Below are 18,542 nucleotides of genomic sequence, written 5' to 3'. Positions count from 1 at the left end.
ATTTCCTCAAGTGATTCCTTAACTACCTCCCTTGTGGCAGAGCTGCAGGCCTAGGACTTCTGTTCATCAAGTAAAGGATGGAAACAGCTTGGGTTTCAACCATTCAGAGAGAAAAAGAAAGTAATGAACAAAATTAAGTGACAACCTATTTTAGCAGCTGTATCAAAGGAAAGGCTGGGTTAGTCAGTTCCAATTTGGCAGGAAGCTGTACTTTGGTGATGTGAAGCAACTGTATCCCCAGAAAACATGGGCATTAAATCTCACAGAAGACAACTTGATTTTGTTCCTGTGGCGTACATTACTTCTAATGCTTAACAAAATACCTTTAATCTTTGTTCTAAGGGAATGTGCAGTCCCCATGGAAGCAAGCCTAACCACTGCTTAGCCATCTTTTGCTTGCTGAAAAATAACGTTGCTTTTCCACAAGAGCTGCCACTGATTGGGGGAGGCGCAGAGGCTGCTCCCACTGCTTACCTATGGTTTGAGAGAGTCTTAAAATGCAGACACTGGTTATTGTACTACTAAGGGCTTCACCCCTGCTCACTTTGCTCGCCAACCCCACGTACCCTCAAGAAATTCCCAGCCCCTCACAGCTCCTTCAATCCCTTAATTCTTCTTCAGCCCCTAACCCCACACAGCACTTTCAATTCCTACCCCTTTGCAGCTCCTTACACTCCCAAAGAGGTGGGTGGTGGACCTGTTGCTTTCCTGGGTCCCTGTCACTTATCAAAAAGGGGAGGTGTGAAGTGTGTAGCAGACCTCTGAGTCTGCCCTCTTCCTCCTCAGTATGCAGCAGCACCCCATGGCAATGGGAAGTGACTTCTTCCTTTTGAGTGGGGGTGGGTCAGGGACTGTGCCAGGGCTCCCAAGTCACCTTAATCTGACCCGTTCCTGCCTCTCCTTAGCTGAGTGTTTCCCAAATGAGGGCCATATGGCCCCCTGGGGCCCCCCTGGATATTTCAAGGGGTCCACAGGTGAAAGTCGCATCAATGGGTGGGTGGGGGGCACAGAGCAAGGCTAGGGGGCTGCAGAGGAAAGTGAGAAGGACTTTTTAAAAAGTTCTGATTGGCTGGCAAGTGGGTAAGGGGGCGGCCTAACGCTGCTTTTTGCCACAGGCATTTTCTTCAAGCAGTCCTGGTTTATTTCCAGAAGGAGGGGGCAATTAGGATTGGGGCCTTTGGATGTTGCCAAGGGGCGTAGGGGCCCGTCAGCAGCATTGGCCCAGCTGTGCAAGGCGTGGGGTGAAATCCACCCCAGAGCCTAGCCAAGTGGGGTCGTCTGGTGCTGCTGCTGACTTGCATCTAGTAAATTACTGTCTACTCAGAAGAAAGCCGCATTGAGTTCAGTGGACCTTACTCCCAGGTAAGGACATGTGGGGCTATAGAGTTTTATCTAGGCAGCCAGGGCTCTCCCAGATGACAAGGTCTCCAGATCAGTGAGGACCACTTGCTTTTTAAATTTCCCCCATATATACAGAACTCCCTGTGCAGCTTTTGGACTGCTATCTGTAGCTTTCCCCCTCCGTGTCAAATAACTGGAGTCAAGTAAGGGTTGTTTACTTTTTATAATACATGGAAGATGGACCTCTCTTGGGAGATTCTGGATTCTCCTCCCTTGGAGGTTTCTAAGCAGAGGTTGGATGGCCATCTGTCATGGATGCATTTGCCAAGCTTCCTATGTTGCAGGGGGTTACACTAGAAAGATAACCCTTGGGGTCCCTTCCACCTCCATGTTTCTACGTTTTTCTGCTCCAACAATATTTCATTATGTTCCTATCATTTTATGTAATTGTATCTTGTATAAATTATAAAAATATTATAAATAAAACGTGTTCTGTTTACAAACAAAATATTTAAATATCTGCCTTTCTACCAGTAGGCTGGGGGAGGGAATGGGCATAGCCAGGGTTTTTGTTAAGGGGGCAGGCTTTTTTAGGGTGGGACAGAACCTCAGATTTGTATTGATTTTTTCTTATTGTGGGGCAGCTGCCCCCCTGGCTACGTCTCTGGGGGTGGGGGCACCGTCAGAAAAAGGTTGGGAAACACAGCATTAGCTCTATCTTCAGTTTATTTGACAATATGTGCCTTATTTTACTGGGAAGCAGAAGATATAATAGGTTGTCTAATCTTTAAAACTCTGCAACTGCTGTCTTTTACAGAAAATAATTCTAATACTATAGAATTTATTCATCTTTCATTGTGAAATGCTTAATGGATGAAATGAAAGCAGCTAGTTTCAGATCCCATTCATGCCAAAAATAACTCAGCTCAACACTAATGGATCTAAGGCACTCTAGACTACCAATCAAAGGGACACAATGCAGCTAATATAAGCAATGGCAAATCATATTCAGACCTTGCTTCTATTAGCCACATTGTGTGTGGGTTCTGTATCTGGGTGTCCGAACTGTTTAAAGCAGTGGTTCCCAATTGGGAGTCTGCGTAACCTACCTTGGGGGTCCATGGCACCACCCACATAACAAAAACCACCACAGAGATGTCAAAATAAGTAAGTAGGGGGTCACAGGATTGGATTTTGAAAAACAGGGGGTCCACAGTACTTAGCGAATTGGGAGCCACTGGTTAAAAAAATAATTAAAAGCCATTTGATTTTAACATCTGCGTGGGCTAGCCCTCCTACACAAGCTTTTGTGGTCAATCATTCTTTGTATAAAATGTACAGATAAGCCACTTGAAGCATGACCATTGGAATCTGCACCTTCTGGCATATCAGATGAAGACTGAGCATATACCCAGTGAAGAATTGCACTAATTGGCCATTGCTTGATTGTTTTTAAGTGAATGCTGTTTCCTCAAATATGCCCATGCCAAGACCTTAAGAAATAACTAAGCTTTCTCACCTAAATCTATCCTGCATTTAACACTACTGGATTTTGAGCTCCCAGCTTTCAACTTTAACCAGCGGGATAGAGATGTGCAGAACCTATGGCATCTAAAAAATAGAGCTAAAAGGCCTGAAAAAACCAGATTCTCCAACAGACTGAACTGCAGCATCACATTAGCCCTCTTTAGATGATCAGTTACCAACATGTGAATGGGCTTTCAAGAACATTGGCTAGCCTTAAATCCTAGACACTGACACATGTCCCCATATCAATGCATGACTGGCATTAATTTGAATGCACCCACCCTCAGATGAAAAAATGTTCCTGTACCTGTGGAAGGAGCAGCGCACACACAACCCCTGTTTAAAACAACATAATTTACATATTGACCAGAGTGGAAGCTGGGAAAAGAGGGAAACTGAGAGAAACCAGAATTGATTCACCTGTTCCTATTTCCAAATGACAGATGAGGGCTATTGCTGAAACAAGCATTCTCTCTGTACTTTGCATTCTTGTTTGGTAGCCAAACCTACCTAGTTGGGCAGGCAACACATGCCCCCTTTCCTTGTATTTCAAAATTCTTCCATTTTTCCATTGTCATGGGGCAAAGAGGAAATTTCTGCTGTTCCAAGGCTAGAGCAGGGAGCACCTCACTATGAGAGTCTACTGTTTTAATTTCTCTCTTTTTAAAAATGCCTCCCTCAATCAGATAACCTTGTGCATTTTCACTTTGGGAACCTTTACTCTTTTAGAAGTATCTTGCTCTCAGAGTAAATGAAAGGACAGCAGTCAGGCTCTGACTCAGCTAAGCAGCTTGGTATTAGCGAGACTGTGCTGCTAATTGGTATTCCTCCTTATGAGCCACACAGTATTGTTTCCTTGTCAAAAGCTAAGAGCTCACAGGGGAGAATTCTTGGTGCTGTCTACTTCTGTTAAGGATGATGCTTCTGTTTCTGGTATAAATAGCTGTTTAAAGCATGTGCTGTCTCTCTGGGCTTATTCGGAATTGTTAGCAAAAGGTGGGCAAGAAGCAGCAATTGCCTTGCTTCTGCTACTCGACACAAGATGAGTGGGATCATACTGTGCCAGCAGCACCATTTCAACAAGCAAGTCTAACAGAAACGCAATAAAGCATACGTGTTGACCAAATCAGGATTGGAAACTACTTACTTTATAAAACAAAACAGAGACACTCAACCCCCCCCAACCGAGTATCAAATGTATATAATTCAAGTTTTATAGTGCAACCCTATGCATGCAGGACACAATTCCAACTGTGTTCAATAGGACTTGCTCCCAGGAAAATGTGTATGGGAGGACTGCAGCCTGAATAAAAGACAGTGACTTAATGTCTAGCAACACATTTATTAGAGGTAAAGTCTGTATTGAGTCTGAGACTCTGCCTAAATACAGCTGTCAAACACAGTTTCCTGGGGGGGGGGGGGGAACCACAGCAAAATGTCTGTGACCATCATGATGCAGAGTTTGGAAGCTTTTTTTTTTTTTTTGGTCATGAAACAGTTGCTGAACTCATTCTTACCATGCATTTGCGATCATCCACCCCTGTTAAATCCTCCTCAAATTCCTTCCCTATATCAAAATCCATGATGTAGTTTTTAAAAGTGCTTAGTGTCTTAATGATCATGTGATCGCCATCTTGAATGATCTCTTTGTCCGGTTTGAGCATATTAGCTATTTTTCTCACAGCAATATTTACATCTGAAGGGAAGAAAGAGACCAGAAAAGAGTTCTGTAAAGATCAAACCTCTGGAGAAGCTCTGAAAATTTTCTTTAAAAAAACAACTTGTAGTTCAACACAAAGTGAGGAAGTTTTAATACTTATCCCCACACAGAATGAAATGATAATCTTGTAAACATATATAGATACTTTTGCCTAAGATTTGGGCCAAGCAATTTGGATTTTGTTGAATTTACGTATCAACTCATCTGTGTACAGTGGTACCTCGGGTTAAATACTTAATTCGTTCCGGAGGTCTGTTCTTAACCTGAAACTGTTCTTAACCTGAAGCACCACTTTAGCTAATGGGGCCTCCCGCTGCTGTTGCGCCGCCAGAGCACGATTTCTGTTCTCATCCTGAAGCAAAGTCCTTAACCTGAAGCACTATTTCTGGGTTAGCAGAGTCTGTAACCTGAAGCGTATGTAACCTGAGGTACCGCTGTATGTGCTTCACCTGATGGTATGACAACTAATATGCATAATCTTGTTTACTTTGACTAAATGCCTGTCCAGAACCCTTCTCCTTCGCCTTTCCTTAAGCTCACATATACATTTTAAGGCACTGTCATACCACTTCAACAAATATGGCTTCCCACAAAGAATCCTGGGAACCATAGTTTGCTATGGGTGCTGGGGTTTGCAGCTCTGTGAGAGGTTCTCTTAACAACTCTCAACAACCTTAACAAAATACAGTTCCTGGGATTCTTTGGGATAAGCCATGTCTAGTGTGGATGTGTGAAAGTTGTTATAGAACTTTAAAAATACATTCAACTGAAAACTATTACTTAAGAAGTGCTACTATAGGTATAAAATACCTGTTCCATGAGTTTCCTAATCAAATTTGTAGTTCAGGCTCTGCTACTCTTCTTCTGTCCCTAAGACTGTACACTTCCTGAGGTAAAAGGCTTGCTATAACACCAGCAATGTATGATAACTTCTGGATAATTAATTTTGATAATTCAGAAGTGTTTATTTATGCTTATATAGACTTAACTTCTGGATTTTATTTCTTGCTCTTCCTATCGGTGAGGCACTTTAAAATATATAGAGAGAGACATGGCAATATTAATAAAGAAACTCAGTAAAACCAAAATATTTTCATACAAAAGCCATATACAGTGAAGTGGAACGTTTATGTGATTGATGCTACAGAAGAATCAGATTCAGCCCAAGCGTAGAAGGCATGGAGCTACGGTTGTATAATAAATTAAATTAAATAAATAAAAGAATCTTACCTAATGCTTTCAAATACTCCTCAAAGTTGTCATTGCTGAGCATTTTCCAATAGCCATTGAAATCGGCAGGCATGGTTGGTGCTTGTGTCCTCGTCAATATCAAAGCTTTTCAACTTGTGTGTTAATTCTGCACCATACAGCTCAGAGCCTTTTGCTGAGGCCAAGTCTGAACTCTGGTTTCTTTTATCTGTTCTTCCGGCCATGTAGTTATGCTAGTCCCTTTAAGCCGATTAGCGTCGAAGTGTTACCTTTAAATCCCCCCAAATATCTGAACCTTTTAGCTTGCTAATGACAGCAGGATGGCTTGATTTAAATGGACGAGGTCATTGCCCTTCTATACCGATGGCTGTATGGCCACCGATTAGCTGAGTTTCGATTTTAACTTCTTTCCCTTCCATGCGGCTAAGAAAAGATGGCTTCTCCTGATACACCAACAGCATATCTTAGTGCTGTATGCAGTGGACACACTAGGTGATTCAAGAAGTGGCAAATTATAGTCTCTGGATCATCTGAGATCGTTGCCCTCTGTCTTCCAAACCTGTACTCCAAAGAGGCATGAAAGTTCTACCGCAAAAAAGGAATTGCATTCTGAATTGCTAAATTTATGAAGGAATCCCTGGGCAATAGGTGTTGGGAAGCAGAACTAGATGGCTATTAGATGGCGGGAAAAGAGCCAGTCATTACTCATTGAGCCTTTTAGTATTGGACTTGCACCCCGATTTCAGTTGTCACCCAGCATCTCCAGCAGGACAGAATGTTTTATTAATCAGCTGAGATAATGCGACATTTTTGCAGCCTGAGAAATAAGCAGTCCTTCACAGAAACCTATTAACTTCAGTGCAAGTAAGCTGGGGGTGGCGTGCATACACACACACACACACACACCGTGCAGTACTGCATTATTCAACAATACATTGCTGCTCGAAAGGAATCACTTGAGACCGTAAAGTCTTCTCATCACTTAGGAATACAGCAGGGAAATTTCAAACACGCTGCAGAACAAATAGTTTTCAGTGTAGCATGAGCTCAAGGTTAAATTAATTGAGTTAAGAATTCCAGGGCATTAGCTGCTGTGCCTCTGGATAAAGGCTAGCTCCTTCTCCCATGGGGCGCAAGGTGGCAGGTTGTAATAATCCAGATTCTCATATGTATTTGATGATGCTTAGTTCAGAGTCACACAGTACTTATTTCACATACCTAAAAAATCTGAAAATAACGACCCATCTTCAAACTCTCCCCATTAACATCTGATAGGCATTCTGCTGAAAACAACGACCCAATATCTAAGAAATTCTGAAAGCCGAGGGGTGGTGGGAGAGATCCCCAGAGAAGCCTTTAAAATCCTGAGTAACAAAGCCCAAGTAATTTGTGGCACAAGGGGAAAATCTGGCAAGAGAAAATCTGCCAGTGGTGGGTGATTTTTAAATTTAAAACACACAAAGACAGAGAGAACAGAGGAGCTGCGCCATCTCATGATAGGAGGGAAAACAACTTAATATGGGGTTGGATCTCTATGCCAGCGCCTCCCATTTATGGATTTGTGGGCCATATACCATTAGCTGCACGAGTTTGGCTTCTTTGCAATGGTGTTTGTGAATAACATAAACTTGCTTACTTGTGTTAATTTACTAGTGTGGGGCTGGAGCTTTGATGTACCAGAGTGGACAGTCCTGGAACAGATATGCAGGCCCCTAGAAGGATCACCCAGTGCAAGAGATGGAGGAATGTGGCACAAAAAAGCAGGACTGCCAGGAACCAGGCTGTGTTGATTTCATGCCCTCACCTCAGGCTACAGGAGCAAGTAGAGTGGTTGCATACCTCAGAACAAGGAAGGTGGCAGTGGAAGATACAGTGTACAGAATGATTCCTGCTGCTCACCAGAGAAGGAAGAGATGTGTGGTGGCAGCAGCTGACTCCCTATGGAGGGGGACAGAGGCAGCAGTGTGCAAAGGCATGACTCATGGTTTCAGTAGTCTCTACACAAATGTACAGAGTATGGGAAACAAGCAAGGATGCAGGATGGCAAATATCACCTAATAGGCATTACTGAAACCTGGTGGGTTGAGACTCATGAGAGGAATGTAGAAATTGAGGGGTACAATCTGCTCACATGCAAAATAGGTATTTTATGTGCAAAAGTCACATGCAAAATAGGTATTTTATGAAGCTGTATGAAAAGCAATGTTTTTTATATGGTATTCTGCAACCACCAGATTATTTCAGAACGATAGCAGACCCACAAAAGAAATTCAAAGAGGGAGTGGATGTGTCAATACCTGCCCCCCCAAAGCACCATCCCTTATCATCTCACATTGAGCAGGAAGGTTTGAATGGGAGTTTTCTACATGCCAGATGTACTTAGAATCCTGCTTGTGCAGTGTTATTGGTCACAGGAATACTGTGTAAGCGTACTCAGCCAAACATGTGAAGAAACCCCCTTCAGACAATCCTGCATCTGGGGTAGAACCAATGGAGATAGAGACAATGGGGCTGTCTCTTTATTCTCACACACATTGTCTGAACTGCTGAGTAGGCCAGAGGAAAGAAGCATCTTTCAGAATTCTGACTTGTATTCTTCTCTCTTCGTAATGAGGTTGCTGAAGACATTTTTATAGATGATTCCCTGCGTTTGAGCAGGAAGGCAGGCTAGACTTATGTTACTGGCACAAACCACATACAGACAATGCTCCTTTGAAATATTGCCCTGAAGTAATGGAACGCACAACTTGTGTCTTCTGGGTTGGCTGGTGTTAAGATGAAATATGCTGGATCCTCTCTTTTGTTAAATGCTGAGCAGGTGTGCCCCATGGCAGAAAACTGCATTGCTGTAGTACCTGTGTCACTGCAAATCTGTTGTGCCTGACTGGAAGCAGTTGCCCTTCCATTGTGCTTAGATCCAGCTCCATGACCTGCTTAATTTCTGCCTGGTGAACTTTGTAACCAATAACTAGTATCTGGGTTTGTCTTTTGCTTTCTCCCTCCCACACCTTTTTTCCTTTTGTGTCATGTATTTGAGATTGTAAATTCACACCTGGTCTTTGTTTATTGGATTGCAAGTTATTTCTGAACTTTGTAAGCCACTCTGGGAACCTTTTTCAGCACAATGGCAGAGTTAAAAGACCTTATATAGCTCCCACCCCCTGAATTTATTAGAAGAGCTTGTGAAACACCCATACAGATGTAAAGATGTCAGCTACAGAAAAATATACGTTTTCTCTCTTTGCGTCTTTAGAAACACAAATGCTGCAGTGCTAAAATACAATTTACAAGAAATATTATAAGTCCATTTATGAAGTGAGGGTGGAGGAAGGTGTCCTTGCAAATCCAGTGCTGGTAAGTGGGACTGCAGGCAACGGCTTGACAATTTTGCAGTAAAGACACTGAAAGCATTGTGGCATTGCGATGTGGTGAAAGGCTTACAAAAATAGTTCACAACATCCAAAAAGAAATGAAAGAAACGAAAAACCTCAAACAAAGTCCAGACATAGAATTATAGGATTGTCGAGTTAGAAAGGACCACAAGGGTCACTGAGTCCAATGCTCTGCAACGCAGGAATCTTCTGCCCAACATGGGGTTCAAACCCACAACCCTGAGTTTAATTAAGTTTCATGCTTTATTGGCTGAGCTACCAAGAAACAAAAGAAGATTGTAACATCACAATCCCACACCACACAACGTTGGAAGTAAATCTTACGGAAATCAATGGGGCTGACTTACAAGTGAATTGTTTAGGATCGCGTGATATGGGAGCTTGTTTTGATTCACTGTCAATAGTGATACTTAAAATGATAAACTTCTTCGCATAACAGATGGCAAGTCAGAAACCAAATGCAGCAGGCAGTCCTTGTTTTAGATTTCCAGTGCCTATAAATAGACTCCAGTGCTTGCAAGGAACATCAGGTGGAACGAGGACTCTTTTCTTCATTCATTTCAACAAGAGGAAAGTGTGCAAAACTGTCTCCAACGCTGAAGGTCAGTGGGGAAGTCCCTTTGTGAACAGAGATAGGCTCATTCATCAGTTCTTCACCACAGCTTTTGACTGGCGCAGACGGATTTTTCCATAAAATGGATTACTCTCATATTATCACAACCAAGCTTACTTTCCTTTATAGGCATATTGTTTAGGATTGTCACTCTGAGAAGCAGGTAACTTAGGGCTCAACCACACATCTACCTGCTCTGCTGCTTTCCCCCAGGAAAACTCACGGGCTTACAGCTGAACTGGAGCAAAAGTCAGTCAGGTTTTCTCTGAATTGGCATTTGCCCTGATTTGGTGCTGACAGCGGCTTTTTTGAGGGAAAGAGGTGGGGCAAAGGTAGTACTATTCGGACCCATGCCTAGAAATCATAGGAAAAGTGGAAACCCACTCAGACCCATGATTTCTAGGCACAGGATAAGTGGAAGTGAGGACAAGCCCCATATTACCATCAGTCATTAAGAGGGCTGACGACAGAACAATATCGCTTAAGAGGCTGCAGCAAATCCCCTTCATTTCTTTGTTCAGTCTCATCCGTGTATATATTGTGTTGCTTAATATAGGAAATAACAGAATCTGGAACGAGGTATTTCACACTTTGCCCTTTGCGCAAGGCGTGCCTTATGTTTGTGGCACTGATTTCATTGTGAATCCACTCGCTAACCAAGTGGATATTGTGCTGGTACCTGCTTAAAAGTGCTGACTGAGAGATAAACTGAGAAGGATTGTTGCCAACGCGGCTAATACAAACCAACCCAAATTTTCCCACTATTTCTAAAATGTGTTCTTCCTTCCAGAGGTTAGGTGTTTGAAACGTCTTCAGAACATCAGCTCCACACAGAAGTTTTAACTCAGGGACAACTGCAAGAACATAATATCATTCGCATTATTTTCTTTTGCTGAAACATCCCCTTTAGATGTACATTTATATTTGTAGTTTATATGAGCACACACACTTAAAATTCAACCAGCATCCTGCTAGAATCTACTGAAGTTAAGGCTGCTTACACAATAAACCTTTAAAGCATATTCTTTCCTCCAAAGAATTCTGGGCACTGTAGTTTGCCTCTCACAGAGTTGTAATTCCCAGCAACTCTTAAGAAACCACAGTGCCCAGGATTCCCTGAAAGAATGTGCTTTAAAGGTATAGTGTGCATTTGTAGAATCCTCCATAAAGTGTATTATTTCAAATTGCAAATGGGCATCATATGCCTTTACCCACATGGACCCACCTGTTCCTGCAGTCATTCTCAGAACCCCTCCTGCTTGTGCACACATTCATCCAGCAACAACCAAGAACAAAGCCTTCTCTGTTGTGCCACCAACACTTGGGAGCAGCCTCCCCACTGAAATAAGGCATGCTCCAACACTGTTTCACTTCTGAGGCATGTTAGAAACACCTTTCTTTTCTAGCTTCTTCCCTGCCTTTGTCTACCATTATTTTTTCTGGTGTGTGATTCTAACACGTTCTGTCTCCTTTCATCTTCTTCATAAAGTAAATAAATGCAGTCTTTTCAGGCTCTTTCTTCAGATTAGCTTCTACAAGAACTTAATAATAATTGCTGCCCTGGCTGACTCCTTCTCACTCCAGCAATATCCTTCTTTAAAGGATATGAATGCAGGTTTCCAGAAAACGAGTGAACATTTAAGCCCACTTATTATACATCTTAATTTGCTTTTCAAATAAGAATATGCACACTAAGGAAGATCTCCACAATAACAAAATACAGGTTGCTTATTATTACTATTAATAATTTTATTTTGAAATTTTGGAGCAATCAATCTGTTCAAGCTTTAAGGACTGATCCACATATTTCAACAGAGGCAGCTACAAATGTGGATAGGTCCAACTTGTAATGCAAGGAGTTACAGATTATTTGGGTTTCCAACAAAAGTTTCCATGTAGCAATGCATGACCATCTCTGAGCTCATGCTGAAAGTGGTCAATAATTTATCAGTTTTGGAAATGAACACACATTAAGACCTGAAGGACACTGGCTCTACCACCTTCCCATGCCCAAAGAAGTACAGGTACCTTTGGGCAGGGCAGAGACATGTGGCTGCTTCAGGAGCTCCAGTAGGAAAAAATGATGCTATGCACACCACTCCCACTGGGTTGCACAATCCTTCCCATTTGTAACCACCCTTGATTAAATTCTTTGAAAAATGGGAAACTCATAGAGTTTCCAGCAAACATTTAGAGGTACAGTCATGCAAATATGCATTCATTCCTTCACTATCTCACTCATTGCAACACATAGTTACACACAAGACTCTGCTTTACAGCTGCAAATAAAACGTTTTAAAAATGATGTAAAGTGCAATATACAAATGTGACACTAGATGGTGACAGTGAGGTATGCCAAATTCAATGTATTTTTCAAAACGTTTTTTAAAAAAGCATTTTCACAGTGTGTTTTTTTATATGTGTGTAGAATCTACCAGTTTCCTTCTCTTGTGTTGATGCTTTAGTTGATACTTTAGTTATGACAAACCATTATTTCCTCAGTGATTGTACAGAGAAAAAGAGTGTGGTTCCCATGTACATATGGGGGCAGCCAACTTCCCCACCCACACATATAGTGTGCCTTGTAGCCTTACAAGGGCAATGTACAAAAAAGAGAGGCTGCCCCTGTTCCATGGGAATTGCAAGTGGGAAGGGAGCTGTTGAAATTAGGTCCTCCTTGTGAGATTCTTACAGGCATCTAGACTAGACTGATTCAGCAGGGGTTACACCCACACCAATTTAGATAGATAGATGATAGATGGATGGATGATAGGATGTGTGTGTTTGGAAAAATCCAAACTATAAAGCATATTCTGAAGCTTGGGGTAGAGATTTATCTAGCAGGTTCCCTCTGAATAAAGATACAAGCAGCCCTCTTTGACAACCAACATCAAATGCCAACATGGTCAAGCAACATACAACACACTATCATCCATCATTCCCGACATTAAAATGTCTATTTTAAAAAATTGTGAGAACAGCGTAAGGCTCTCTCTTCAGAAAGGCATCAAATCTTGAAACCAGAATTGAACAACTAAATGGCTTTTTAAAGAAGGTTGCTGATAGAATCAAGTCTAGAGGGACAAGAAACAGGAATATAACTTCCTTGGACTTTTGAGGGCTACTGTTAAATAATGATCTTGCAGTTTCACAACTGATAATGGTTTTTCTAAACTGCAATTCCAGTAAGAGTGATTCAGTTTCTGTAGCATACTTGAACCTTTTTTTTATTTTTGGTAAGGTTCTGGTTGACCACAAACTTGACATGAGCCAACAGTGTGACGCGGCAGCTAAAAAAGCCAATGCAATTCTGGGCCTCATCAATAGGAGTATAGCATCTAGATCAAGGGAAGTAATAGTGCCACTGTATTCTGCTCTGGTCAGACCTCACCTGGAGTACTGTGTCCAGTTCTGGGCACCACAGTTCAAGAAGGACACTGACAAACTGGAACGTGTCCAGAGGAGGGCAACCAAAATGGTCAAAGGCCTGGAAATGATGCCTTATGAGGAACGGCTAAGGGAGCTGGGCATGTTTAGCCTGGAGAAGAGGAGGTTAAGGGGTGATATGATAGCCATGTTCAAATATATAAAAGGATGTCACATAGAGGAGGGAGAAAGGCTGTTTTCTGCTGCTCCAGAGAAGCGGACACGGAGCAATGGATCCAAACTACAAGAAAGAAGATTCCACCTAAACATTAGGAAGAACTTCCTGACAGTAAGAGCTGTTCGACAGTGGAATTTGCTGCCAAGGAGTGTGGTGGAGTCTCCTTCTTTGGAGGTCTTTAAGCAGAGGCTTGACAACCATATGTCAGGAGTGCTCTGATGGTGTTTCGTGCTTGGCAGGGGGTTGGACTCGATGGCCCTTGTGGTCTCTTCCAACTCTATGATTCTATGATTCTATGATTCTATGATTCTATGATTCTATTCTATGAATGGAATATCTGAATCAATACTGGTAGCAAAAAAGTTATTCTAATACTCCATAATACCCTGCCAGAAAGGAAAACCGAGTTAGGTAAAGGAGAAACTGCCACCAGCACAAAGCAGCTAGCTTTAACAGCCTGCAAGGTCTCATTAAGAGACAAAACTCTCAAACCAAAACAGGTAGGAAACCAACCAGGTTATCTGCCCAAGTTCAATTTGAAATGAAATAAAGAGAACAACAACTACCAGACTTTTAGAAGACATCTGAAGGCAGCCCTGTTTAGGGAAGCTTTTAATGTTTGATGTATCACAGTATTTTAATATTCTTTTGGAAGCCGCCCAGAGTGGCTGGGGAAACCCAGCCAGATGGGCGGGGTATAAATAAATTATTATTATTATTATTATTATTATTATAAAGATCAAGGGTCTCTTATAAAAAGGAAAAGACTACTTTGTATGTGATGCTAAACTCAGTGACCCTTATCGGAGATGTGAAGACCTACTAAAATAAGTTACACAGAAGCAGAAAGCGTTTTAAACTGATAGCAGCCCTTGTAAATATCTCAGAGGACCTTTCAAAAGGAAATAGCAAATAACTGAGATGTTCTCAAAAATGGCAGGCTGCTGTTATACTAACAAGAAAGTAGAGATTTCAGAGAAGCCAGGCTCATTGAGAACTCAGTAAAGTCCATCTCAAAGGAGATGCAAGCTTTACAAGGGTCTGAGTTCTTCTCCAGCTCAGATTGAAATCCAAGCTGGAGAAGAATTATAATATTTCCTGGTTGACAAATGTTTTGCAGTCACGAGTGTGTTCTCTCTTAGCTGAGCTGAAGAAAGCTTCTGTATGCCACAGATCATTCAACCCACCCCCCGGAAACTCCTTTAAGGAGTCTTGAAGGATGGGCTTTTTTTGGCAGTCAGACATTGCACAACCTGCTGGATGTTGTCCTTTCAATGTACGCTGCCGGAGTAAAAACTAAGGTGTGGAAGCTTATTTCCCATGAGTGCTCCATCTGCACCCCCACTATTTACCCTGCAGTCTCTTTCGTTCCCTCTGTTTAATGTAATGGCATGACACTGAATAGAGGGTGATTTAAGGGTTTTTCCTGTTGTTATTCTGTCTCTCACAGCTACAATAAGCCTACCATTAAAATTATAGACTGGTCATTTCTTCGTCGGAGGGCAAACGGGCAAATTTAGCAGTGGATCAAACACTGTCCCCCCTCACTGTAGTTAGTATTGTTATTGTTAGTATTGGTCAAAATAGATCCACTGAAATTGATGGAGGTTAACTTAGGTTATTGGTATGGGTCTACTCTGTGTAGGACCTTGCTGAATACAAGCCTAAGAATAAAAAATGATCTGAGATCTTTCAAAATTTGTTTCTTGAGCTAAATCTCTGCATGCTTAGCGGAGCTTGCCTTTCTCTACAAAAAGTTCTTCCTTAAGTTTTGTTGTTGTTTTTTAAAGCAAGCGTAGGAAATATAATTTAGAAATAGTTAAGTAAAAGGGGTGTTGCAGATGCTGGGTTGGAACCAGGGCTCCCTCCATTTGTTGAAGGGACTTCCTCATGTTAGAGGAAAGTCAGCATAATTCATGGTTGTGGAATAACCCCCCCTCCAAGGTGAGTCTTGCACCATCGTTGTAGGCTTTTTGACAACTGGTGGAATGGATGCTCTTCCATTATCCTGCATTGCTTTTCTATACTCCTGTTAACTTTGCTGTTGGTTAGTTTTGTGTTTTTATTTTACGATTTTTAATAATAATTTGTACTGGGGCTATTTGGAAAAGGGCAGGCTGCAAATACAAATCATATATCTATATGTATATGACCCTGGCCTATGATCCACGGGACAACTGGGATAACAGTAGTTACTAACACATTGTGCAAGGTACATATGGAAATTTTTAGCATCAGGCAAGCCTGTCAACAGCATGGGAGGGATTAAACCTAGCTTGGGAGAGATAAGCTAAAACCATTCACTGCTTGCAGGTGGTTGAAGAACATCTGTTGGGGTCTTACTAAATAGGAATTAAAAGCTCATTTAGGAGTACATGCAGGGAAGAGCGAGCAAAACTTGGGAGGAAGAGAAAAGGGCTAGAAAGGGAGCTAATTGGGAATTAAAACAAAAAAGCATAGTTGTGGTTTTAAATTGAAATTTCGGCATCACTGGAATCCGTAGCATTTTCCAGGTGTTCAGGGAGGTAGGTCATGACACAACCTACGCACATTCATTACTGTACTGCTTCACAGGCTCTCAAACTACAATTTGAGACATTTTCTTTCATTTGTTTGTGAAACATGAATGCACACAGTGATGCAATGGCATTGCTGTGGCAGGCTCTACCTCTGTACACTGACATGTACAACTAAACACACAGAAATAAATTTCCCTCTGATTGCAAATCCTGCAAAGTTGTCAGCTGCTTGGAGAGAGCTCCCCACATGCTGTATATGCAATGGATGCGAGGGAAATCTTGAGGCATGCTAACGAACCACAGGTAGTTGGTAGGGCAGAACCAGCCACCATGATACCAGCAATTCCTGTGTCCACACCTGGGAAGCTGCATCAGATACATCTCCCACAGCATTAGTTTCCCAACTTTTGACCCCTGGCTCCAGCCACAAGCATAAATAAATGCTCTATTTTCCTACTTAGGCATGGGTATTAATCTGATAAAGGTGCAAGGCATTATCATGTACACAAGGAACACTACCGAAAGCAGTAACAAACCTGTGAGTGATGAAGCAAACGATGCTCCGGCAGCCTTTTCTATGGGCCAATTGTTTTCTCCGGGCAGTTCCTTGATATGGTGTGATTTAAGCAGTTCTTTGTAATGGTGCCTGTGTTAAAATAAAAGGCTCTGTGTAAGGTAATCCTCTCAGAGATACACAAAGCGATTATCTTGCACTTTCAGTTTCTAAAACTCAATCGGCTTTTGTGTACTTCAGGGCTTAATTAGATGGCTGGAGAACTTGCCATATTAATTCTGTGCATTGCAAGATTTGTGTCAATGGCGGCTCACATTCTTGTCCTAACTTGAACATCTTCGATTGACCATTATTTCTTTTTAATGTTGCTTTTACTCCTCTAGGAGATATAACGCATGTAAAACAGTATCTTTTGTTGGACTTCAGCTTTATAACACACAATAAAATGTAATAAAGATTTCAGGCATTTACAGAATAAGCTGCAAAATGGTCACATAAAAAAAATAATCGCTCCAATTTCAAAAAGAGGAGAACAACAAAAAAGGTCATTGACTAGGCTCGAAGTTCTTCTTTGAGAATGTCCTATAGAATGTTTTACTTTTTATTCTTTTGAATGGGAGACACCAACAACATAACAGGAACTGCTTAGTTAGCTCCACAGTTGTTTGGATCCAGGCTGGCAAGGAAACCAGGAAGAGCTTTCTAAAAGGTGAGAACATAGAAATATGGAAGGGAACAAATGGAGGAACTCAGCACAGCAAAGCTTTGTCAGGAGATAGGTAAAGCAGATGCTCAGGGGTGTGAGGCAAAAGTGGCCTGAAGCCAACAGTGACATCAAAGCTTCTTAGTTGCCCAGACCAGTGACAAGCCTGACCCAGATCCTATTTACAAGGATCAAAGTGTCTCCCATGTGGCCTATTTGCGTCGAGAGGCTTCCTTGCTGATGTGACTGGTCTCCTTTGGGGAAGGCTGGATTGGGACATGCTGAATCGTGTCCTCACATTTCCCAGTTGATAGCAGTTCAAGACCCACCATGGAGCTGAATACTGAAAAATTCAAACACAAGCCTGCAGCTAGATTCCAGGAGCAGTTTTCTTCTACAATCAGAACCGATACCATTCAGTGTTGGTTTGTTTGTTCTAAATTGAACCCACTACTCTACAGGCATCCAAATGTAAGGAATGTAAAGTGAGCACAATGAATATGGTTGCCAAAACCGGTAGACAACTGTAGAGCTACACTCTAAGCAAGCTGCAAGCAATGTGCCAAACTTATTCCGAGGCCTACAAAGGTTAAGAACAAGCTCAATTCACCTCCATATGAACTTCCTCACACCTGAATAAGCAACAGTGTTGTAGCTGTTTAAAATGTTAAAGACAGGAAGAAGGATTTCCCTCCTCTTGCATTCCTCTACTGGGAGATGTGCCAAAGCTTGACATCTTAAGGCTGCAATCCTATCTATATCTACACTCTCCTGGGAGTAAGTTCTACTAAGCTCGTGGATGGGGGGAATTATTTCTAAGTAAACATGTATAGGGCTGTACTGTAAGTTAGATACATCACAACTAATGCTGATTTGTTTTAACTGATGTTAATGTTGTATTTTTTAAAATGTTGATATACACTCTGGAACCTCATGGTGGAAGCAAATAAGAAATCCCAAGAAATAATAATAATACAGTGTTAATTAAGAATAAGAAAAAAGCACCAGCTTTGGAGATGCAGTTTGCCCGCTGTAATTCTCACAGTTTGATTCAGCTAGATATATGATCAGTGTCAGGAGTGCTGCATAGAAAGAGTCCAGCCAAGCCGAGACACAGTATGAGTTGAGGATTACAGAAAGTACCAAGCTATGTGACGAATATACATTCATTTTGTACAGAGATTTCAGTTTGATTATATTTTGCACTTTCAGCAAGCAGTATGTCAATCTAATCATATTGCCTAGCTTTTAAAGCATAAAGAACATACTTGCAAACTTGAATAGAAGGTTTTTTTCCCCTTCTCTCCTGACAATTCTCAACACCTCTTCCCAAAGTCTGGTGTTGATGCTTTCCAGATGCAGCATCACTAGACATTTTACTTATTTATAGAAGTCCTCAA

At 41.7% G+C, this 18,542-nt stretch overlaps 2 protein-coding genes across 7 annotated transcripts in view; both read right to left on the bottom strand.

Moving 5' to 3' along the window:
- Positions 1-6,689, bottom strand: part of RBP1 (retinol binding protein 1) — a 34,022-nt gene extending 27,333 nt beyond the window's left edge. Inside the window, exons 1-2 of the mRNA XM_028731036.2 lie at positions 5,819-6,689; positions 4,386-4,564 (exon numbers count right to left, since the gene is read on the bottom strand). Coding sequence (XP_028586869.1) covers positions 4,386-4,564; positions 5,819-5,891 — 252 coding nt within the window. The 5' untranslated portion in view covers positions 5,892-6,689. The remainder of the gene's footprint in view (positions 1-4,385; positions 4,565-5,818) is intronic.
- Positions 6,690-8,842: 2,153 nt separating this feature from the next.
- The window catches only part of NMNAT3 (nicotinamide nucleotide adenylyltransferase 3), a 35,402-nt gene continuing 25,702 nt past the window's right edge, over positions 8,843-18,542 (bottom strand). For all 6 annotated transcript variants that reach the window (XM_028731032.2, XM_028731026.2, XM_028731033.2 and 3 more), the window contains 2 exons: positions 16,462-16,571; positions 8,843-10,656 (listed from right to left, as the gene is read on the bottom strand). In XM_028731032.2, coding sequence (XP_028586865.2) covers positions 10,247-10,656; positions 16,462-16,571 — 520 coding nt within the window. In that variant the 3' untranslated portion in view covers positions 8,843-10,246. The remainder of the gene's footprint in view (positions 10,657-16,461; positions 16,572-18,542) is intronic.

Source organism: Podarcis muralis, chromosome 6 (assembly GCF_964188315.1).
Source record: "Podarcis muralis chromosome 6, rPodMur119.hap1.1, whole genome shotgun sequence".
Lineage (NCBI taxonomy): Eukaryota > Metazoa > Chordata > Lepidosauria > Squamata > Lacertidae > Podarcis > Podarcis muralis.
This window is presented reverse-complemented; position numbering and strand designations above follow the sequence as displayed.